Source organism: Plectrocnemia conspersa, unplaced genomic scaffold, assembly GCF_051122295.1.
Source record: "Plectrocnemia conspersa isolate PC_06_02 unplaced genomic scaffold, ASM5112229v1 ptg000002l, whole genome shotgun sequence".
In the NCBI taxonomy this organism is placed as follows: Eukaryota; Metazoa; Arthropoda; class Insecta; order Trichoptera; family Polycentropodidae; genus Plectrocnemia; species Plectrocnemia conspersa.
In genome coordinates, this window is record NW_028277166.1 from 2172154 (window position 1) to 2195119 (window position 22966).

Below are 22966 nucleotides of genomic sequence, written 5' to 3' on the forward strand. Positions count from 1 at the left end.
TTTATGATTTAGATAAATATAACAATGTGTAATAAAAATTATTTCGTTAAGTTTACACCATGGATTTAAATAATATTTTTCGTGACCAATTCAATCGTTTCAAGCAGCTAAAACCAATGTTTACAAGCTTCAAATTTCCCCACTATTCGAAATCGGTTCGATTTTCCACCACTTTCGAGATAACGATTCTCGAAAGAGCAATTTCTGCACCACAAAGATAATTATGCACTTGGCTACGCTTCAGCTGCTGGCCGAAGAAAATTTCGCGTGTTTAATGCAAAAAAAGAAAGCCGCATAAGTCCGGTTTTCTAGACTCGATCAATGATACTGACGATGATTCTGGAGGGTCTGTATCGTTAAACGAGGGACCGGTCGACCAAAATCAGCACGAAAGCGAAAATGTGGCACAATAACTGTAGACTGAAAACAACTACAATATGAAGTCTTAATCATAATGTGTATATATTCACCTTCACATTCATTGCAATTCTCAGCAGTGATTTACCTTCATTTTATATAATAATTATCTGATCTATATTGATAGTTACAATAAGACTAGTATTTATTTTTAAGCAATAATTTTTTTTTTATTTCTGGTTTCTCCAAAAATTAAACAATTTCTCGAGAAATTTCCATTACAAAATGTGTAATTGAATCATTTAATTGAATGGCTAAACTATAGAGATCAAGATATTTGGGTCCAAAAAACAATTACTGCTAACCAAAATATTTCAAGAGAGTATAAAAAATCTCTACTTTGAAATATTGTATTAAAAAAACAGGTACAAATATCTAATAATCGCTAATTTTAAATGGAAAGACAATATAAAATAATTAAACTAAACATATACATACTACTAGTATGATGAATTCGTTAAAATCGTTAAAGCTTTGTAAAATATTTAAGCAAAGAATTTCGAAACACTTGATGGGAAATTTAGAAAATAATATCTTTAAAAAAATACGGTATCTTTTAAAGCAGCTAAGATAATTCTGATTCTGTCAAAGACAAAACCAGTGTTTTATCAAAAAAAAATATATATCAAATAATAATTTTCTCTTAAGATAAACTAAATTTTTCATTAGCGAAAAACTTTAATTACAATTTAAATAATTAATAAATACAATGTAAAATTAATTTAATATTTTTTTAAGTCTACCATTATTTTTTGAACTTTATGACAAATATTTTTTAAAGCATATTTTCAGTTAAATGTTTTTTTTGTATTGCATTTGAAGCATTATTCTGTAATATTACATCTCGATGATATATATTCTTTTCATCTTTCACTATTCAGTTATAGCATAATACAATTTGTCCATCGAAAAAAACTGTAATCTTTTACAGACTTTGTGGCAATTTCTTATTTAACTAATATCTCATTCGATAAAAAAATAATTTGTATTAAAATAGTTTTTTTATTTATTACCCATGTAAAATTTAACTATTTAATATTTCACATGAGTAATATTATCTTACAAAAATATAAATTGTTTCAATTCTAAGCGTAATTAAAACTAACGCACTTTATGAATCAACCCTCGATAGAAATCGATATTTAAACATTACCCCAGAATTAGAAATCGCCACAGACTTTAAAAAACATAAATAAACAACGTTTAAAAAACGTAAACATAAACATTAAGCAATGTGGGCAAAATGTTTGTATATGTTTATCACCACTAAATAATTTTATGGTACGTCAAATTTTTCTGTTTAATATTTTACATGAGTAATATTATTTTAAATTGCTTCAAAATATAATCGTTTAATTCAAAGCACAATTAAAACTAAGGCGCTTTATGAATCAACCCTCGATATAAATCGATATTTAAACATTACCCCAGAATTAGAAATCGCCACAGACTTTCAAAAATATAAATAAACAACGTTAAAAAAACGCTTCAAGAAACGTAAACATAATTATTAAGCAATGTGGTCAAAATGTTTGTATATGTTTATTACCACTAAATAATTTTATGGTACATAAAATATGTTTAATATTTTACATGAGTATTATTATCTTAAAAAGATATAAATTTGCATCAAAATATAATTGTTTAATTCAAAGCACAATTAAAACTAAGGCGCTTTATAAATCAACTCTCAAGAGAAATCGCCATTTAAATAAAATGCATTATCCCAGAAGTAGAAATCGCCACAAAATTTTAAAAACATAACTAAACAACGTTTAAAATACGCATCAAAAAAACGTAAACATAAATATTAATCAATGTGGGCAAAATGTTTGTATATGTTTATTACCACTAAATAATTTATGGTACATAAAATTAAAATTTAATTGTTTAACATTTTACATGAGAAATAGTATCTTAAAAAGACATGAATTGCTTTAAAATATAATTGATATGACCGACGGACGCCAAGACAGATCTGTCGGAGCTTCGCCATACTCGGACATCAGGCAATACTTATTAAAAAAAAAATTAAATTAAAACGGTCGTCTGATGTTTCTTTCAAAAAAGCAAAAATTTGTTATAATTTGTGGTGGATTTATCTGTTTGGTAAAAATTTCTTAAGATAGGACAAACAAAAAGCGCACACAAGTTCAAACGTGGTGCTCGAATCTGCCTATCCGTGTCCGATCCATTCGTTTTGAGCACGGAGAGCGGACAGACGACGTACAGACAAAACTGTGTCTTTTCTCACCACACACGATCGGATTTGTCTGCCAGACACCCGTGACGGGGAGATCCGTCAGACCTGCCCGCACGTGTATGGCCAGCTATTAGAGAACTTGGGATATTGTGTTCAAGGGTATGTTTCAAATTGTTTAATTTTTCATATGTAGTCGAAGCTATCTTATGATGCTCGACTTGCGTCATTGAATATGGAAATACGAATTGTGGGCAATATTTTAACATTAAGAAGTAATGTAATATTTTAATGTGAGACTGATTATAAAACGTAAGAAGCATATCAAAGAGTATAACTAAAACGGGTTTTGATATGTCAATATAAAATTATATATTATTATTTTGGACCAGTGTTCATGTTTTATAATTGCGAGCTCATCGATATTTTTTTATGAGCCTCGCAAAATATACGGGTACTTGAATTCAAGTAGCGCCTTCTACAATTTGCTTACTTGTTAAATATAAATATTAGTTATTACAGTTGACTTCAACAGCCTGCATCTAAACGCCATTTATCCATATTATGATGAATACAATTTAAGCTAGCTTTTCACAGTTACCAAACTACCGTTATATATTAACTATGTCTGTGTGTGTATACATAAATTAAGAGGAAAAATGTATACCACATAGAAAGAATTAACGGTTGCGTAAATGGACGAAATTCGAAATGGTGTTGCTTGCGAATCGTGAAGCAACTGTACATAATCTAATTTGCACGCCGTGCCGTTCGTCTTACGTGAGAAAAATCTTTGATTCCTTTCGCTGCGAGTTTAATAGTTTAATTTTTAATTTATCAACATCACAATTGTATGTAGAGAGTCGAAAAAATCTATTAAAATATAAACATTAACAAGAAATTTATGAGTCGCTATTCTGTGGAATGTTTCAGAACAATTGTATTATTTTTTAAATTTACGGTGCGTAATTGGAAATTGACAATAAATTTGAAAGAAGAGAAAGTGTTTCATTCGATTTTTTAAATTGATTGTTATCTATATTTTTATTCAATTACTAATAACGATGTGAAGAGAAACACTTGCTACGATTAACTTAACATTGCGTTTATAAATAAAGCAATATTGAAATGTATCTATTTATTAGTTATAAAAGTATGCTTTAACTGCTTTATTAGTTATGAATATTTTTGAGTTAAACTAAATATGAAAATAATATGCTACTAAGATATTTAATTTAGTATTTAATCATAAATAAAATATTTTTTATAATACATAGGTGTATGTTTCCAATTGATATTCCATAATATTTTAAGAGTAACATTCTACACATATGATTATTTTTTGTGCTTTTAAACACATAAAGAATGATAAGATACTAATTCTATTTAAATACTAAACTTAAAGATCTACACAAAAGCATAAAGAGCAAACTGTCCGTTGTCTTTTTGAGAAGTTTAGTAATAATTAAAAAAAATCAATTTTTTTAAATGACATGGTGCTATCGATATAAAAAAAATATTTCTTTAAATAACAAACGGATGCCATTGATATAAAATTAACAAATAAGATATTTTTATTTTATTATTTTAAACCACAGTTATCGATAAATTTTAGTATTTGGTATTTTTTTATTGTATAAATGGTTTTTGGACAACAAAAATTTGCTATTAGCAAAAATATTTTTACCGTAAAAATACGCAATATACGTTTTAAATATTTTGGTACATAAAAACGATAAATTGATTTTTATGTACAAAAAACAAACTGATTTTTAAGTTTTTAGTTTTTTTTGTATCAATTTTAGACAGAATTTATTTTTTGAAAATATTTTTTTGTATAGCTTTAACCTCATTTTTAGGTTGTATAGAATAATGATTAATTTTTATTACAAAAAAATATTTTTAAATATAAAAAGGTTAAGCCTGATTATGTAGTTAGTTTTTTGATAATCTATGCATTTTTTGTTATACATAGTCGTTTTTATAATTTAAAAAACACAAAAACAACGCTAGGATAAAACTTGTTACAATTTTTTCACAAATGATATTTTTGTTATAGTACATTATAACTGCTATAAGACTAATCAGCGCATAAATTTAAATGTAAATCAGATTCTTGTATCAAAAACTTTTTATAATAAAGAAAATTATAGTTTCTACTTGAAAAATTAAAACCTAGGCAAATTTTGAATAAAATTTGTTAGAGTCTATTGTTTACACATTACTATTTTTTTATTTAATAATATCGTTGTTAACAAAAATAATTCACAAAAAAAAGCATTTTGTAAAAAAAAACAGATTTTCACACAAAAAATTTTAATTACTGCTTTAAAAAAAAACCTAGACAAATTTTAACTCTTTTTTTTTAATATTAATAATACTTGTGTTATAGTTTATAATACATACTACAATATGAATTTTCATTACTAAAATAGTTGTTAACAAAAAAAATTACACGTGCAAGAAAAAACATATAGTTAAATCTTTGTGGCAAAAATTGTTCTACAGTATAATTTTAGCATTGTAATGAATAACTACACATCACAAGTTATCGTAAAAATAATATAATTATAAACAGCAAAATAAAATCATTTTGTGTAAAATATATGTTTATACAGAAAATTTTACTGTTTCAACTTAAAAAATTAAAATTTAGCTTATGTTAAGAATTATTTTAGTTTTTTATTCTAGCACGTATAATATTTTTGAACAATCTATAGTTCATACTACTTATGTAAATTACGACAATATTGATTATCATTTATTAATATCGTTGTTAACGACAAAAAAACGTGTGAGAAAAAACGCATAAAATTAAATATAAACCAGATAGTTCAATTTTTGTGGGAAAATTTGTTCTACAGTATAATGTCAGCATTATAATGATTATCTACGCGTCACACGTCACCCTAAAAAAATGATCTATCAAAATTAAAAACATTAAAGTAATGATTTTGTGAGAAAATATTTTTTATGCGGATAATTTCATTGTCTCTACCTATAAAATTTAAAACTATGCATAGTCCATAATTTATAATACTGATTTGAGAAGCGACAATATATTTTTTAATTTAATAAAATCATGGTTAATTTAATAAAAATAACGCATAAATTTATATATCAATAAAAATCAGATAGATAAATCTTTGTGGCAAAAATTGCTCTACAGTATAATAACAGCTTAACATTGAATACCTACGCATCAAAATTTACCATAAAAACTGAACAGCAATACAAAATATCGTGAAAAATATACTGAGCGATTTTTATACAGAACAATTTACATTTTCTACTTTAAACCTTAAATCCGAAATTTCCTAACCCAAAACTCGACTTTTAATTAAATAAACATGTATTCAATTGATTATAATTAACCATAAAAGAAACTAATTAAAAAAAAATGTTTAGCATACAGTGATTTTTCGCGGAAAAAGTGGAGAATCATACAATTTAATTGAGATTAGGGCGATATTTTTTTACCTTTTAAAATGAGAAAAAAAATAGCTCATTATTATTCAGTTACTTTTATTATTTACATTTTAAGTTCATATATCACTGGTCAAGCTCTTATATAATATTATAATACATAGTTAAAGACTAAACCATACAAAAATATTGATAAAACTAAGAATCTAAATTTACTCATTCACGAAAAAAATATATTATAGTACAATGTCTATATTTTTAGTTCATGGTTGTCAAGACTTTATTTTTATGTAATATATTTACAGACATTTATATTATAATCTCTAAATCAAAGTATGTGCAATGTGCGTGTGCGTGATTCATAGCGTGACTAGTGTCTCTACAGGGACCCGATCTGCGGAATTCTTCGAGGTCTTCGAAGGTGAAAGTTTGGACACTGACGAGATGTAATTAATGAAGCATTTTATTGTTGTTTCGTTGTCAGTGTTGTTGTTTTTCCGGATGGATTGCTCCGCCGTGGCATTTAATAGCACGAGATACGCACTATGAATAATTTCTTCGTATAATATAAATATTGATCAGATTTCGATTGTTTTAGAACGTGGTATAACCAACGCTATAATTTTCCTGTCAAACTGTTCATAAGTAAAATCGAAAGGATGTTGAATATCCATATTCATATATAATAGTACGGCCATGATTGTTTTAGAAATAAATAATTGAAGGCAAAGGCCTTAAACATCACAATGTTTCTTTGTCTTGTCTTCTTGTAAACGTTTGCACCGTCATACTGTTCTTTTTCCAAATCCACTTTTTATATGTTCATAATCGACCTTGTTTTTTTTTTTCATATTAAAATATGCATATTGTGTATTTACCTTCCAATTAATCGAAAGTTGGTTTTACTTTAATTGTATACCTTTATAATTTTAATACAAAAAAGTAAAAGTTCACCCTACTTTTATTGAACATATTTATAAAAGTTTCGCTTATATTTCAGATACAATATATCTTGAAAATAAAAAAACTAATATAAATACGTATATTTATAACGTAATAAACAAGTGATACTCAAACACATGCACGCGTATTTTTTAATTAATATTTTTAAACATTTATATATTTTTGCGATAATGTACTCGAAGAAAAAAACAATTATTTGTGAAACTCTCGCAAAAATACAACTAAACTTCTACAAAAGGTATTGGGCGTAGCAAAAAAAATATGATTTATTTTCATAAAATATAATTTATTGATTGTGAACTTTCTTTAAGATCGCAGTAAGATATTTTTTTTAGTAAGTAAGCTATAATATTTTTGTATTGATACGTTTTCAAAAATATTTTATTCCAAGAATGCGAACATTCCAACACCGAAAATGAGGTGCAACACAATCAATGACTTATAATTGATCGCATTGAAACAAATATACAAGGGGTCAGTCAGGCAGAATAGTTTTTTCTGTCATATTTCTAAAAAGGATGCTTCTTATAATTATTAGTTTCAAATGACTCAAAAATAATATGTAGCTTATCTACATATAAATCAAAAGGACACAAATTCACGCAGTAACGTGGGAACGGTCTAAAATTAACGAAAATGTAAGAATAGTGGAGAAATTAAAATTTGGTCCTAAGTAAAGTTTAACCCTTTCACCGCGACTGATATTTTTATGACTAATATGTGGGAGAGCGCCTATTTATGACTTTATTTAAATATTATTTTAATAAAAAAATAGTTTTTCAATCTTAAATTATACAAAATAGGTACCCAATGCATACTGGCAATTTTTTTAATGACTTATATAGGTGTTATCTGCGGTTAAAGTGCTAAGCAACCATAATATTTCAATGTTTTAAAACTAACCCAACCAATAAATAACAATAAAAATATGCAGTTTTATGAACCTTTTTATATAATTTAAACGCACAACTACACAATGGCTTAAATTTTTAATTTAACAAATAATACTTAAATTTAAAAAATCAGAACGAATCAAAAATATTATTTACCCAAAAATTCGTACATTCGCTAGCTGCGGTACCTCACGGTAGTGAGCAACCGACAGCTAGTAAATAGATAATAAATATAATAAACATAAATATACCGATAATTAATATCGTTTCTTTAATTTATCACATTATAAAATACTACTAATTTTATTAACCCCTTAGTGGCTGAAATTTTTGAGAATACAATCTAAATATTGATGTTTTACATATTATAGAAATATTATAAATTTTTATACTTGTAACAAATACTCTTTAGCCCTTAAAAACGAATCAATTTTTTTTCTTTAATGTTGATGTTTGATTACGCCAAAAGTCGATATATCGGATTTCGGCAAGCAAAGGGTTAAAGCTAACTTTTTATATTTTTTATGACAAAATATATTTTAATTGTATTTATATATAATAATAGAATATGCTAAATAGTATGTTTTAAATTTATTTATGTTTAATTATGACGTCGGATTAAATTCTCGCCATAGTAGCTAAACCCAATATATCAGATTTTGGCAACTAAAAGGTTAAATTACATGGTAATTTATTATATAGCTGCACACTAAATTCAAACCACATTAAGTAATATGTATTTTAATGAATTAATAATTAACATATCGCTATGTGTAATACTTTTTTAATCTAATTTTATAACTCTATATATTCTGTGCTTATCTTTCTTACATTTTAAAATTTTTGCATCACCCGAAGGTAAGCTATTTTAAATTTAACAGTACATCCCAACACACGTTCCTTTATGTAAGGTAAATGTGAATTTAATAAATGAAGCATAATATGTAGCACATATTAGAATAAGTTGTAAGTTATAAAATATACCAATTATTGGACTTATTACTATTTAGTCAACATAAAACTGAAAAGGAAGGCCTGTGTCTATTTACTATTACACCAAGATAATTGTGAGATTTAAAGCTAAATTTATGTTGTAATATAAATCAGGTTATATATTTCACGTTATGATAAAATATGGTATTGTATTTGTCTATGTAGTATAGATAAGATGAAACCTAATGAAGATCCGTTTTGATAAACATAAGAAAACGATATGTCAAGTCAAATTCTAAGACTCGACCGTAAAAAATATATAAATTCCTACCCAGATCAGAGATGGTCAAGTCCCTGTGACACGATGCTTCAATTACCGGTGCGTAACGGAGTACCATATATCGATAACGGACAGATCCGGAATATCTACAGCAACGGTGTCTATCATTGATCAAACTTGCATTATGGGAATTTTGCTACTGGAAACCATGCCGAGAGGGGGGGAGGGAGAGAGGACAATTTCCTGGGGCCCGTTTTCTTTGAGGGGCCCAACTCAAGAATATTTTTATAAAAAAAGTGAAAACAAATAAAATAATGAATCTGAACTAAACTACAGTTGATGTATTTAAGGTATTAGTTCCTTTAGTTTTTTTATACATAAATAAAAGGAGCGGAACATTGCCTTCAAAAGAACATTATTATTCAAATGGACAGATTGTAGTTTTTTGACGCGGCTTCGTTTGTGTTAAAATTTGTTTGCAAATTATTGTTGAGAGAAAATATTCAACGAATGTAAATTAGCAGTAGTAAATTTAGGTATTCGATCTGAAAATTCAGAATTCATGAGGCCCGGAATCATTGTTTTTACCATGGCCCGGCTTTTATTACTGAGATTCGTTAGTCACTGAATCAAAATCCAAATTTAAATCAATGTTGGTATTTTCCCTATTTCTACTGATTCACTTATCGGCTTTCATGCTTCATTTTGAGAACCATTGATTTATTAGACGCATAATTTGAACGTTTTGTTTGATAAACGATCGAAATTAACGGCAATGCACGCTCAATTGAATCTACTTTCTTCTTAATAGACACATCTGATCCGTAAATCTTACCGCTAATCGGGAATGATTTCTCTTCTCGACTGCGTTCGTGACTGTTTTTTTAACGGGCCGAAATGAGTGATGATACACCCAAAGTGTGATGCAATGTAAAAGGCGCGGGCGCGATAACCTTAAAATTAATATGTAAAATAGTGACACATTTTATTCAAGTATTGCATTGAAAACTTATGGCCTCATTGATGATATTTGATATGAATATTACATATTTTCTTTTTAAAAATGTCGCTCAATGAACCGTTATTCTCAAACGCTACATTCCATTCCATTCCGTGAGTATTGTGCTGCTTATTTGGCTTAAAGACTCGACGTTCAAAGGTCTGCTAAATAACAGTTATATTTGCACCGTGTAATATGTGCGTTTCCAATTGATGACATCGGTCAAAGAAAGTGGCAGTTCCGTTTATTTTTATAGTATATAGCTGGTGAGTACTCAAAATAGATACCATAAAAAGCTATAAAAAAACTGTACTATATTTACAACGTAAGAAGTGCAAAAAATATTTAAAGAAAGAGCTAAAATTCTTGCCTGTCTTTCAAATACTTTTTAAAAACACATGTTTTTTATATGCTGATGGAATATGAAATCGGTTCATGTGTGCAATGAAATATTTTACAATCAAATTTAGGAGGTGTTCTGGCTCTAGAATATGTAATAGAATGACTTTTTTATGCTAAATTTAAATTTGATAATGAATTAAATTAAACATTAAATTAAGATTAAGACATATATTGCGTTTATTAGCTTCTGGTGATGCGATAACCGCCCGGGCGTACCACCGTTCGTCGTCGGGCAACGTATATAATCATTTATTTATCCTATATTATTATTCTATTTTCTTAACCTGAACTTCAAAGCTCATATTACTTCACTCTCCTACGTGTTACAAAAATATGACCCAATCACGAGCAAAATTAAATTATAACCCAACTTTTTGAAATTATAAATAATAATATGACGGGAAGCCTTCCCTATAATTTTTGGCACTAGTCACGACTTCGTGTCCGAAACGGACGCGTGTCCGAAAAGCGTGTGTAACGATTTCACAATCATTCGCATAACGTTTCATTCCTGAAAGTGAATTACTGGCATAACTGTCGCACGCATCTCAGAAATCATACCATGAATGAATCTATTCGACTGATTGTTTTAATTTCAAAAAGTCGGTAAGCGAGCGTGACGATACTGTTTTTTCGGTATCATTTCGGTAATGGCGCTTAATTAAATCATCTAAAAGTTAGCTCAGATATTATAGTGTATGTTATTAAATCACGTTATGCTTCAGATGTGTGGCATATGTAACGGATAGCGTAATCTGTAACATATGTCACTTTTCGAATCGTAATACTACCGCGATTTGTTATTGGATATATGCGCGCAGCATGTGTGAAACGTTAGAATTTTCGCTCTGAAAGTCGTCGGTGGCCGCATCGTGGCGAAAGTGACGATTTCGTTTATTTTTATATTTGAGTTTAATCGTGAGATTAAATAAATATATTTTCATATGAAAATTGAAATAACTGGGGCATATAGTTTAATGAAATTAGTATTAACATAGCGTGTACTCAATGAAGCACTTTCTGAATCCGTCGATGCTCGGTGATTTTGAGTGTTATAGAGAGTAATGATTGCGCCCCTTATTCTTGTCGTCGTGACTAAGACATCAACGCTCTAGAATTAATCACTGACGCTAGTGAACTACCTTCTCAAAAATGTTTTCTGCGCTGGTTCAATATTATTATAAAATTTTCTTTAAATATATGTTTGAATAAAATATATAGTAGCGGGCAAAAAAATAAAGATACCCTAAGCTGGATTTCCCTAAACTTTTATTACTTATTTAGTGGTATGTCGATAATATTTTAAGTAATTATATATTTATCATTATATTTATAAAAAAAATACTGATAAATCTTCCACAATGTAGTTTAAATAATACATATTACTGTGTGTTATTTAAATAGGTTATGGTCAAAATAAATTTTATAATCAAAGCACCAGTTAATAGAATTTAAAAAAAATCGAAATGGGTGCAATAAATAGATTAAGGGTAAAATCACCATGTGGATTATACGAACATTAATTCAGAAAAGAAAAAATCTTACAACAGCTTTTAAACAATATTCCTTTCATTCAGGTACTTCTAAAAATACTTTACATGCTGATTTATTGTGTTGTATAAGAGTACTAATAAAATTCAATAAGACGACTGTGTAAAAAATATTTTTATCCCATTATTTTCCTCATTTACTATATTGTCAGAAAAAATATTTTTGAAAAAACGGACGCCAGATCTTTTATTTTTTGGAACAACCATCGTCTGATCGACTTCTAAATTTTTGGTTCGGTGAAAATTGCTTTTGGGACAATTTACGACAATTTAAATATAAATGTAAATATTTTAATGATTTTTTAAGACATTAATTTTATATCAATGCATCGATTTTAACAAATATTCATTGATTTTTTAATAAGTGCTTCATTAAAAATAGCAATTAAATTTTACTACTAAAAGCGTAGTATATTATTAACATGCGTAAAATTGTTCGTTTCGATATTTTTTAGTAAAGATAATTACCTTTAAAATCCAAAAATACTTAGGTATTTTATTTTGTAATACCGGTAATACTTAATGTGAATTTTTGCCTTAATACCGGTATCGCATTCCCTAATCACGACGACAAATATATTAGTTTTGTGACTCGCCCGTTCCACCGTTACCAAAACAAAACCCGTAGTGAAAGATTTTGTAAAAATCAAGAATTCAAATAAACGTTGTATATACAGATTTTGAAAAGGCCTTTGACAAGGTTTGTCATGGGTTATTATCAAAAAAAATGGTATTATTTTCTATAAAAATAATTTACATTTTTTTTAAATATTATATAAATATAATGTTTCATATTTATTATTTCTTCAGTAATATATGTAAACATATAACTATCTGGGATACCTCAAAACAGTGAAAGATCGACTACCGTACATGTACATACACAAGACATACAATTTGTTCCGAAAACACTAATACATTTTATACTTTGCCTCAATCATTTATAGAAATAACTACAACAAAAAAATCAGATGTAAGCAGAATAGTAAGAATAATATAAAAATAATTTATAATAATTAATTTAATTATTTACAAATATAAAAAATGATAATATATATATATATATATATATATATATATATATATATATATATATATATATATATATATATATATATATATATATATATATATATATATATATATATATATATATATATATATATATATATATATATATATATATATATATATATATATATATATATATATATATATATATATATATATATATATATATATATATATTTTTTATATCGTCATTCAAGTAGACGTCGTATATACAGATTTTGAGAAGACCTTTGACAAGGTTTGTCATGGATTATTATCAAAAAAAAAATTCAGACCTCGTTTCTCGGATGATTTAACTCGGTAATTTTCGAGTTATTTAAGCGATGGTCGATCGTTTGTAACCTGTTAGCTGGTTGGGTTAAAATAATTGAATTTTAATATTTTATATTTTTTTCTTACTATCATATTTTTTGTGTATTGTAATTATACGATCTTCGTGACGCATTGAGATAACTTGTTAGGTCATAATGGTCCTAATTTAAATAAATAAAAAATGGCAATTTTATCAAAAATACCTATTAAACAAAATGCATTATTAGAATTTAAAAAAAATGAATCAGTTTTCCGTTGCAATAATTGATTGTCAAACAAAATCGAGCTATAGTACCCTTAGACCGCTATGTGTTAAAATGTATAATGGGCCATACGTGAGCATCCGGCACACGACTGCACTTTCAGCAAATTGCCCACTTAAATGAAGCTTGAAGAATGTCACATATTTTTCTTTGAGTGTCACTGGATTGACACGAGTATTAATTAAACTGTCTGTTTAATATTTTTAATATATTTTATAAATGGAACGTATGATTTATATTACTTCATTCATGATCCAATATATTTTTCATTTTGTTAACACTTTGGAAAATGCTGTCCGCGTCCATTGCCACTGATTGCTCAACTTTTACTGTTAAATCACTAGTGGCGACCTTGGTAGTTGCCCAGTTGTAGTAAAAAGCGTCAGCTGTGAACATGCTATGTATAATGTACAATCGTAGGAACTACGCAATAACGGTCGCGTTCTTCACCGCTACCATTCTCATAATCGCATAACGGAAAATGCGTTATCTCACCGGCGCTAAAATGCTCAATCGGTAGCATTGCATAAATTATGGCATCGGTAAGTAGAGGTTTAAATAATTGATTACTTAATTTTATACCATCTGTGGAAATCGCATATAATGTAATTTATCTGATTTAATTCACCTAGAAACTCAATGGGAACGTTCTGGCTATATTAACATACACTAAAGACTTCTGAATTACTTTTGAAAGCAAGGAATGATTCTCTCTACGCGTAAACGATGTCAGTGAAAAATCTTCCAAGATGCTCGGTTTTGTTGTTTTACATATCCGACACTAATTTACAGCATCCTTAAATCACCGAGTAACCATAGCGGCTATTTTATCTTGCAAGAAACGGGAAAAAGGATATTTATATAAAAAAGTGATTGTAGATAATTACAAGATTGAGTGAGATATATAAATGCGTGGCAAACGCCGACCCAATTAACAATCATATCACTTTATCGGCACTTAACCGAGTTGTGAATGTGCACAGTTAGCAGAACCACCGTCCATACCGTTCGAAGTAACGGAAGTGCCGTTCCTGGTCAGCGGGACAAGCAGACAGTCCGTCCACCGTTAGCACCACTGATCCATTTACGATCAAGACCTATGTATGTATAATATATAGAGTACCCGTCTCAGTACTAAAAAGGAAGCAATAATTAAGAGCATCTGGCCTTTTCCATTTCCGGAGAGAATGATTAATCACCCTTCGTCCAGATGTCTAGAGAGATAATAGCTGCGTTTTGTTTGATGTGAAACGCGCACGGTATCAAATCTCCATTAAGGGACATCAAGATGAAAATGCGAAATGGTATTATTATGTTTTTATATTTTGGGCGTTAGAGTGGAGAAACTCGGGTAATCGTGAGAGATTTTGTGAGGCAGAAGCTATTAAAAACAATTATGAAATGATGTAAAAAAAATATATCTCGAATATGTTTTTCTCTTTCGTTTGATTGATATCTCTAAGCTATAATATTGTGTTAATCATTTAGTGTACATTAGCTTATAGCTAATTATAAAATACAATATACAGCCGTGGCCAATTGAAAGTTGACATGGCGGTTCTTATACGTATTTTGATTATTTTATCAACTTTGATGCATTTTTGTTTTTGGTTTTGAATTTATAATAGATAATTATAATTGCTAACTTTCATTTTCCGTTCATATTGTTAAAAAATATATGTATTATATAATTAGGAATGTATAATTGCATCAATTCTGGGTAAGGTGTATTTTTTTCGTCGTCCCACCAAGTGCATAATGGCGCGCCTGCAACTCAACACGTGCGTGCGACCCTTTTTCTGGTTCATAAATTAGATATTCAAAAATTAGAAGCTTGTAAATAAAACACTTCCATAACATCTTGACAAAATTATTTTGACATAATTTCACCTCTATTTTTAATAAATTCTTGTATTCTTCTTGGCATCGATAAATACAGATTTTCAATTATTTTAAGATCGATCTCTTCCCACACCTTCGTGATATGTTTAATCAGCTCGGCTAATTTTTTAATCATTTTTTTCTTAATTGTTGTTTTATGATTGCCTATAAATTTTCAATTTGGTTCAAATCGAGGCTGTTTCCTGGTCATGTTAATGATGTGATTCCCAATAACCCTTTTAAATTTGTAATATATAGATAGAGGATTAATTTAGTGAAAGTTTGTATGTAAAAACTATAATTGAACTCACAGAACAAACTCGATGGCATAGCGCAGAATCGTCTTGCAAAATGGACTCAGCAGTATGTAAGGAAAGTTCTTCAAGGGTTGGAATAAAGTCATTTTATACAACCAATTTATATATTTTTTCATTCTTAGTGCCATTGACGAAATTTACAGAGCCTAATTCATAAGCATGCACCCCCAGATCATCACATCGGGTGAGCGCTTGATGAATCGATTAATGCATAAGGGATGAAATCTTTCGCTTTTTCTACGGTGCATATTTGTTCCAAGCAGATTAAATTTGGATTCGTCGGAGAAAGCCACTCTTTTTCAATCTTCGGCGGTCCAATGGCGATGAGCTTTTGCCCATTCAAGGCGATTCTTTTTCATTTTTTTTAAGGATTTTTTTTTGCTGGGTTTCGCGCTTTAAATTCAGTTTCAACCAAAAATCTATTCACTGTCCGTCTCAAAATATTCGAGTTTAAAGTATATTGCAATTCTGTTTGTATTTCAGCAGCAGTTTTGTATCGATATTTTTTCATGATATTGTTTATTCTGCGGTCTTCTCGAGCAGACGTCATGCGCTCCCTTGCACCCTCTTTAGAATTCCTGTTTCGCGATATTTTTAATAAATTTTCGATTAGCAGTACCACTAAATCTCACTTTTCGCGCTATCATTAGAATTGAAACTTTTTATTCGAGATATGCTATTATTTTAGATTTTACCGTGAACGACATTTGTTTAGACCTCTTCATGATTTTGGACTTGTGCTTTACAAATTATGGTATCTTGTAAATTATTACCACAGATGCACTTGATCATAAAAAAAAATACAATAGAACAAGTTTTAAGGAAAGAATACATTTTAATAATAGAAGTAAATATTTCCTATGAAACATTCAATTGGGCACAGCTGTAAATAAGTATATATTATTTAGCTATAATAATATAATAACATTGGGCTATAAAATATAATACTATAATCAAATCTCTCCTCATTTTAATATAACTAGCTACTCTCTAATTATACATAGTAACACCTCCATTAGATATTTGTTTTAAATTTAAATATTATTTTTATTTTTATAGCTTGTAAGAATAGGAGTAAACGCTTATTAACTCTTTGATTAGTATCGCCGTACATGTACGACGGTTTTGAGGTACCCCAGATAGTTATATATTTACATATATAACCGAAGAAATATTATATAAAAACATTACAATTAAATAATATTTTTTTAAATGATTTATATAGAAAATAATACCAATAAATTATAACAAAACATATTTTATAAAAAAATATTATATATAATAAATATGTAAAATACATTAACGAAATTTAATAATAGAAATATGTTAAAATAAATTATTAAAATATACTAATACAAAAAAGTAGTAAAATAAATTAAAGCAATAAAACGCTAAGAATCGCTGATTTTTTTTTTCTATAATTTACTATAAATTAAATATAAAATAATAATAAATAAATGACAACCGAAATAATTAGGGAAAAATACATAAAATTAACTCACTCCCAGGTGTATACTAACAAATTAATAAATGTGTATAATTTAACTCACTACACAAAGGATTAAAATTAGCTTTCCGGGTGACTCTTTATATGCGGAACCATTATGGTCGCCTACGTATTATTGAGACAATGAGTGTTGCTCGATGCGTATCTCAAAGATCAGGAATAAATAAATATTTTTTGTTGCGTTAATTAACGCCAATGGTCTACGTGAACTTTGAGAGTTTATTGTACCGAAACGACGATTTCTTTTGGATTTTTATTTGGGGAAAAGCACATTGTAACCCTTACAAATACAGAAACTTTTAAACATACTTTTTAATTAATAAATATATATGTAACACTATTTAATATTGTTGTATTTGTTTAGAATTGTAGCAAAATACAAAATATGAGGCAATTTAATGCTACTGCAGTTATATTATTTAAGCCTAATTTATTTGTAATTCTACAGAGAAATCTTATTTGACTACTAATAAAAATATAAAGTGTCATATAAAATTTAAATGCTTATAATTACTATACTTTCTAAATATTTAATACAATCAACTATTTTAATATTAAATTGTAGTATCTCAGATAGTTATTAGACATATATAAAAAAAAAGATATGTTCTTTTCAAAAACGAATTAAATTGTTTGCCACAAAAGCAAGAATATAGATATTCATGTAAAATTACACACTTACTTCAGCATTGTTTTATTAGCCTGTTTTTAAAAAAATAAATATAATTTTTATCTATTTTTATCATTTTGAATGCAAATAAAAAATATTTTTGGGTATTTTAAATAAGCAAATCTTTATTGAAACAATGTTATTTATCCTTTGCGTTGTGTAACTAATTGTGAGATAGTATTCCTAATTTGTAGCGTTCATTAAGAAAAATATTTAATATTATACAAATTGGCCTTTCTAATGTTTTTTTTAACACCAACATTATGCAATTTTGCATCACAATTGTAAATATATCACCAAAAACATCTTTCTACCGTTTCGCAACTAATTAGCATCCGTGGGAATTCGCCAAATTTGCCTAAGGCCAATGTGACAAATAACGTAACTCTCAAGATGAAAAATTACACTTTCACTGCATCAGTCACCAAGAATTAAAAACATAGCTATGCATATGTACAAACGAAATCGAAAAGCAGACATATAATCACTCAACTCAGCCAGCCTTAATTCGGTTGTCATTTATTGGTCTTTTGATGGATGAACGTAAAAAGAGACATTGGGCAACTGGCCTTTGAGTGATCTGACCAAAACAAGGGTTTTAATGACAGCAGTCACGATATCTAATAGCAAAAATGCGTTGCGTGCTGTGTATTTATCCTACTACGACTCTGGATAATTGCGCTAATCGCAGATCAAACAATTTTTAATTCTCGGCAACCGGTGTTGCCACAGATGCCACTCCTGATGGTCAGATAAAAAATCTGAAACCGTAATGGTGTTGCATAATCTAAGGTTTTTAGCTTTTCCTCACGCCTGGGAGTCACGCACGAAACGCACTTTCTAAAGAGTGATCGATTCGCGAGTGAAAAGGTCAAAAAACGATTTGTTTTAAAGACGTGGGTGTTCTTTACTGGCTTTAACAATAGTAGAGCGTTGGTTCCCAAAGTGTTAAAGATATACTTTAGTATAATTCATGACAGAATATACCAGTTATACTTCCATCAACAGCGTCCTTTAGTGTCAATAGTGGAATTCGAGACGAACACTGAGAGCACACACTAGAGATAAAATGCCGGATAGATCAAGGCAGGACAATGGTAGATAATTGTATGGTGTTACATATGATCTGGTCATATTTACATAGTAGTAGCGAGTCATTAACATAAGCACTTAAAACCTTTCGAAATGTGGATCTACACTTCTACAGATGCATGTTGATTAAACAGTCTAAAAGTCATATCGAGAATCAATAAATACAATGAAAAACACAAGTGATGCTTCATTCCGAAAATAACAACTCTTCCGCCTAATCATTTAAAACAAAATATAAACAAAAAGAATATCATCTTGGCTAAAGAACCTATGGCAGTGATTTGGAAAGAGCACTAGCTCTTTATTTAAGACAATAGTATACAAGATCAGGGTAGACAGAACAACGGATCCTTATCCGTTACTGTCAGTAACATCAATTGAACCACCCTTTCATTCAACAATTGGATCACACAGTGTAGGGCTTAAATCGGAAGGTATAAAAACGGTCAAAAAGCTTTTAGCAAAATTTAATCCAAATATTATAATATTAAATCATACCATAAAAAAAATATTATGTCATTTAAACATTAAAGTTGTGTTTCACCATGCTTGATTTTATATTATATTCAACCGTAAGATTAGAAAAATCTATGAAAACCTAATCTTTGATGTTCGGACGGAATTAAAATTATATAATAATCATTAATTCCGATCTCCCAAATACGATAGAAGCTTTAGGGTTCATAAGGGTGCTGGTTATATTATAGATATATGCTGGAGTACGTACATAAATATTTAGCTATATGAAAAAGTTGAGTTTCATGGATCAAAAACAATAAAGAAATCGCAAACTCTAGTCACGATGCGCGCAAAGATCCGGATCGCCTCGTTTCCCGACAATTTTTGATTCTGTGTCGCGATTTTGATCTTCGGAAGCGACCGAGGCCGACGCGACTTTGTTTTTTTTGTATTCTTGCCCAACTTTCGATATGTCGTAACTGTTACTGCAGACAAAACAAGCCAATCAGTCAATCTAGTGGTATATGCGTTGCCGATGTTACTATCGTGTCGTTTTCGATGCAAAACAATGCACAAAAGAGTAGAAACTCCCGAGTGACAAATCGCTCGGCGTGGTAACGGCCTATATAGCAAGTGTACTATGAGAATCTCAAGATTTCACGCGGCAACTGTAACGTAACGATCAAGTGCGAGGACAAGCGCAACAATGTGAGCTAAGCGGCCATTGTCGCGGCGTATGATCGTGAAAAAATTGCGAATCAGACACGACAACCATGCATGAATGAAATGGGATGTTTAATCAAAAGCAGAATTCTGATCTAAAAATGATAAAATTTTCTATAGCTACAAGACACATATTATACTAAGAAACTAATACATCGACAACGAGCGACAAATAAATGGCTTAAAACAACAAAGTAATACTCCTTATTGATCGTACGACCGAATAGTAAGAATGCGTAGAGAACTATACTATTAAACTCTTAGAAAACCTTGACATTTGATTGAATTCATGACATGTTTGACATTTTTTACGATGCTCTTTCATGACCAAAATTCCAGTTAAAATTTCTTTACGTGGATCGTACCTTTCAGACACACCTTAAAATCCTGCATAGTAGATTTTTAATAGCAATAATTAAAAAACATTATAATCTCACTAAAAAATATTTAAAAAATGCATTACCAGTAATAGTAAATAATATTAAACCAGTAATATAAAATCCAAATTTATTTTTATTAAATATAAAAGCTCGTTTTATTTTAAGTTTATTATCTAAATATTCAAGTTAATTGATATTAATATATTTAAATAATTATACATATATTATTTACTATTTATTATTACTAGCTGTCATTTCTTTACTATCGTGAGGTACCGCAGCTAAAAAGTGTGTGGGTAACGGACACTATTGGGCTTAAAATTTAATTTTTTTGAATAAATTAGATATTCAAACTATTATTTAGCTGTGGGATATATAATAAAGTATAAATAAGATTAAAAGGTTCAGTTAATAGTTATATTATATAATAAAAAAGGGGGTCGAAAAAATTATCGGATGTAATTCACCACCAGCAATTTACCGCCGCGACAATTGATCGCATAAACAATTTATAGCCCACAAATAATCACTAGCATATACATATAATTTATATAATTTTATGTCATTTTAAATTGAAAATAATGTTTTTCTATAGATGTTATTTTTATTATCCGCGCAGTTAATAAATACTGTTTCATCATTTGTTTACTACATTTTAACTAGTTAGTAAAATTATATTCATACTATTGAAAATATAAAGTTGCAAAATGTTCAAACCCAAACCTAACCTAATGAATGCTCTAAAACTAATTATTGTTTTAGAACTTTCATTGGGGCAAGTTCAAAATACAAACAAAGGAAGCTCATCTCTCAGGAGAACTAATCAGAAGAAGAAGTACAGACGTGTTTTAAAAATATATAAGCTATCCTTACCGATAATACTACAGACTGATATGAAAGTATTAGTCAAAGTATATTCAAGCCAAATTTTGGTCAATAGGAGGACGCAAAAACAATTATCATTACTCAGAAGTCAAAAATTCACGTCAAAATTAATAAAATCGTGTCAAATTTTATTGCTTTTGACGTGGATTTTTGACTTCTGAGAAGTGATAATTGCTTTTTGCGCTCTCCTATTGGTCAAAATTCGGTTTAGATATGCTTCATTCGATTCTCAGTTATTTTAACCCTTTAAGTGCCAAGCGAAATTAAGCGATGTAAGCTAAAGATTTTTTTGGAATTGCCAAGATTTTTTTGGACATGTTGATAAATATATTTTAAAAAAATATTTCTGATTTTTTTTGTGTGAACTTCTATTATATGAACAAAATAAAATCTATTTTACACAAATAAGTGCCCAAAAAAGTATCCTTACCGATATTACTACAGACTTATGATATGAATGTGTTGGTCAAAGTATATTCAAGCCGAATTTTGGTCAATAGGAGGACGCAAAAACAATTATCACTTTGTATTGTATAGTATTGTTTTTTGCGCTCTCTTATAGGTCAAAATTCTGTTTAGATACGAATTTTATAACTTTTATTAATAATAATCAATATAATGTATTATATTGATTATTATTAATAAATTTTAAAAGAAATGTTAAACAGAATCATTGGAAACAGTTACCATAACAAATTCTAAACCTGTCGAGAAGGAAGACAAGGTTTATTAAATTAAATCTTATTCAGAAGAAGAATCATCTCTACAATATCAACTAAATGTGTCCATAAAATAGCTTAAAATTATTTTAATAAAATGTTAACCAGTAGAAAAATACACCTAATTGGCCACAAATAAGTGATAAACCTACGACTGTACAAAATAAATAGACTCGAATAATAAAGTAAATCATTGAAAACAGAAAACCAACTCCAACAATTTACAGAAAAAGCATACATTTTTTTATAATACATAACAAATAATATAATAATAACATTTATGTACAACTTATTTTAAGTGATATTGCTTTAAAATAAATGGTGAGTATTTAATTGGTTGATGTTTCGCTCACGTTATTTTTTGTAAATGCTTAAAATAGTTTTAAGTTTATCTCATGTGATATACTGAAATTTATGGAGTAAATTTATTATATATGTTTTTTCTTTCAGATGTCCAGATGGTTACTAATTCTAATAGTGATAACAGCACAAGGGAGAGTAAATGCACAATGTCCATGGCAAAGAGAACTTCAAGAACTTCAATCGTCATGTCTCTGTGCATATAATTTAGGTCATGAATTATCAGTACAGTGTGATCAGGTTCGTAACTTATTTTAAAAAAT

General features: G+C 28.6%; 2 protein-coding genes across 3 annotated transcripts in view; one reads left to right on the forward strand and one right to left on the reverse strand.

Annotated features, from left to right (window-relative positions):
- Nucleotides 1-22966, reverse strand: part of Rab3GAP1 (RAB3 GTPase activating protein subunit 1) — a 53952-nt gene that overhangs the window by 21869 nt on the left and 9117 nt on the right. The window lies entirely within an intron of this gene.
- haf (leucine-rich repeat and fibronectin type-III domain-containing protein hattifattener) overlaps nucleotides 1-22966 on the forward strand; it is a 38695-nt gene that overhangs the window by 10265 nt on the left and 5464 nt on the right. For both annotated transcript variants that reach the window (XM_088205450.1, XM_088205451.1), the window contains exon 2: nucleotides 22794-22943. In XM_088205450.1, the coding sequence (XP_088061576.1) occupies nucleotides 22794-22943 (150 nt within the window). The remainder of the gene's footprint in view (nucleotides 1-22793; nucleotides 22944-22966) is intronic.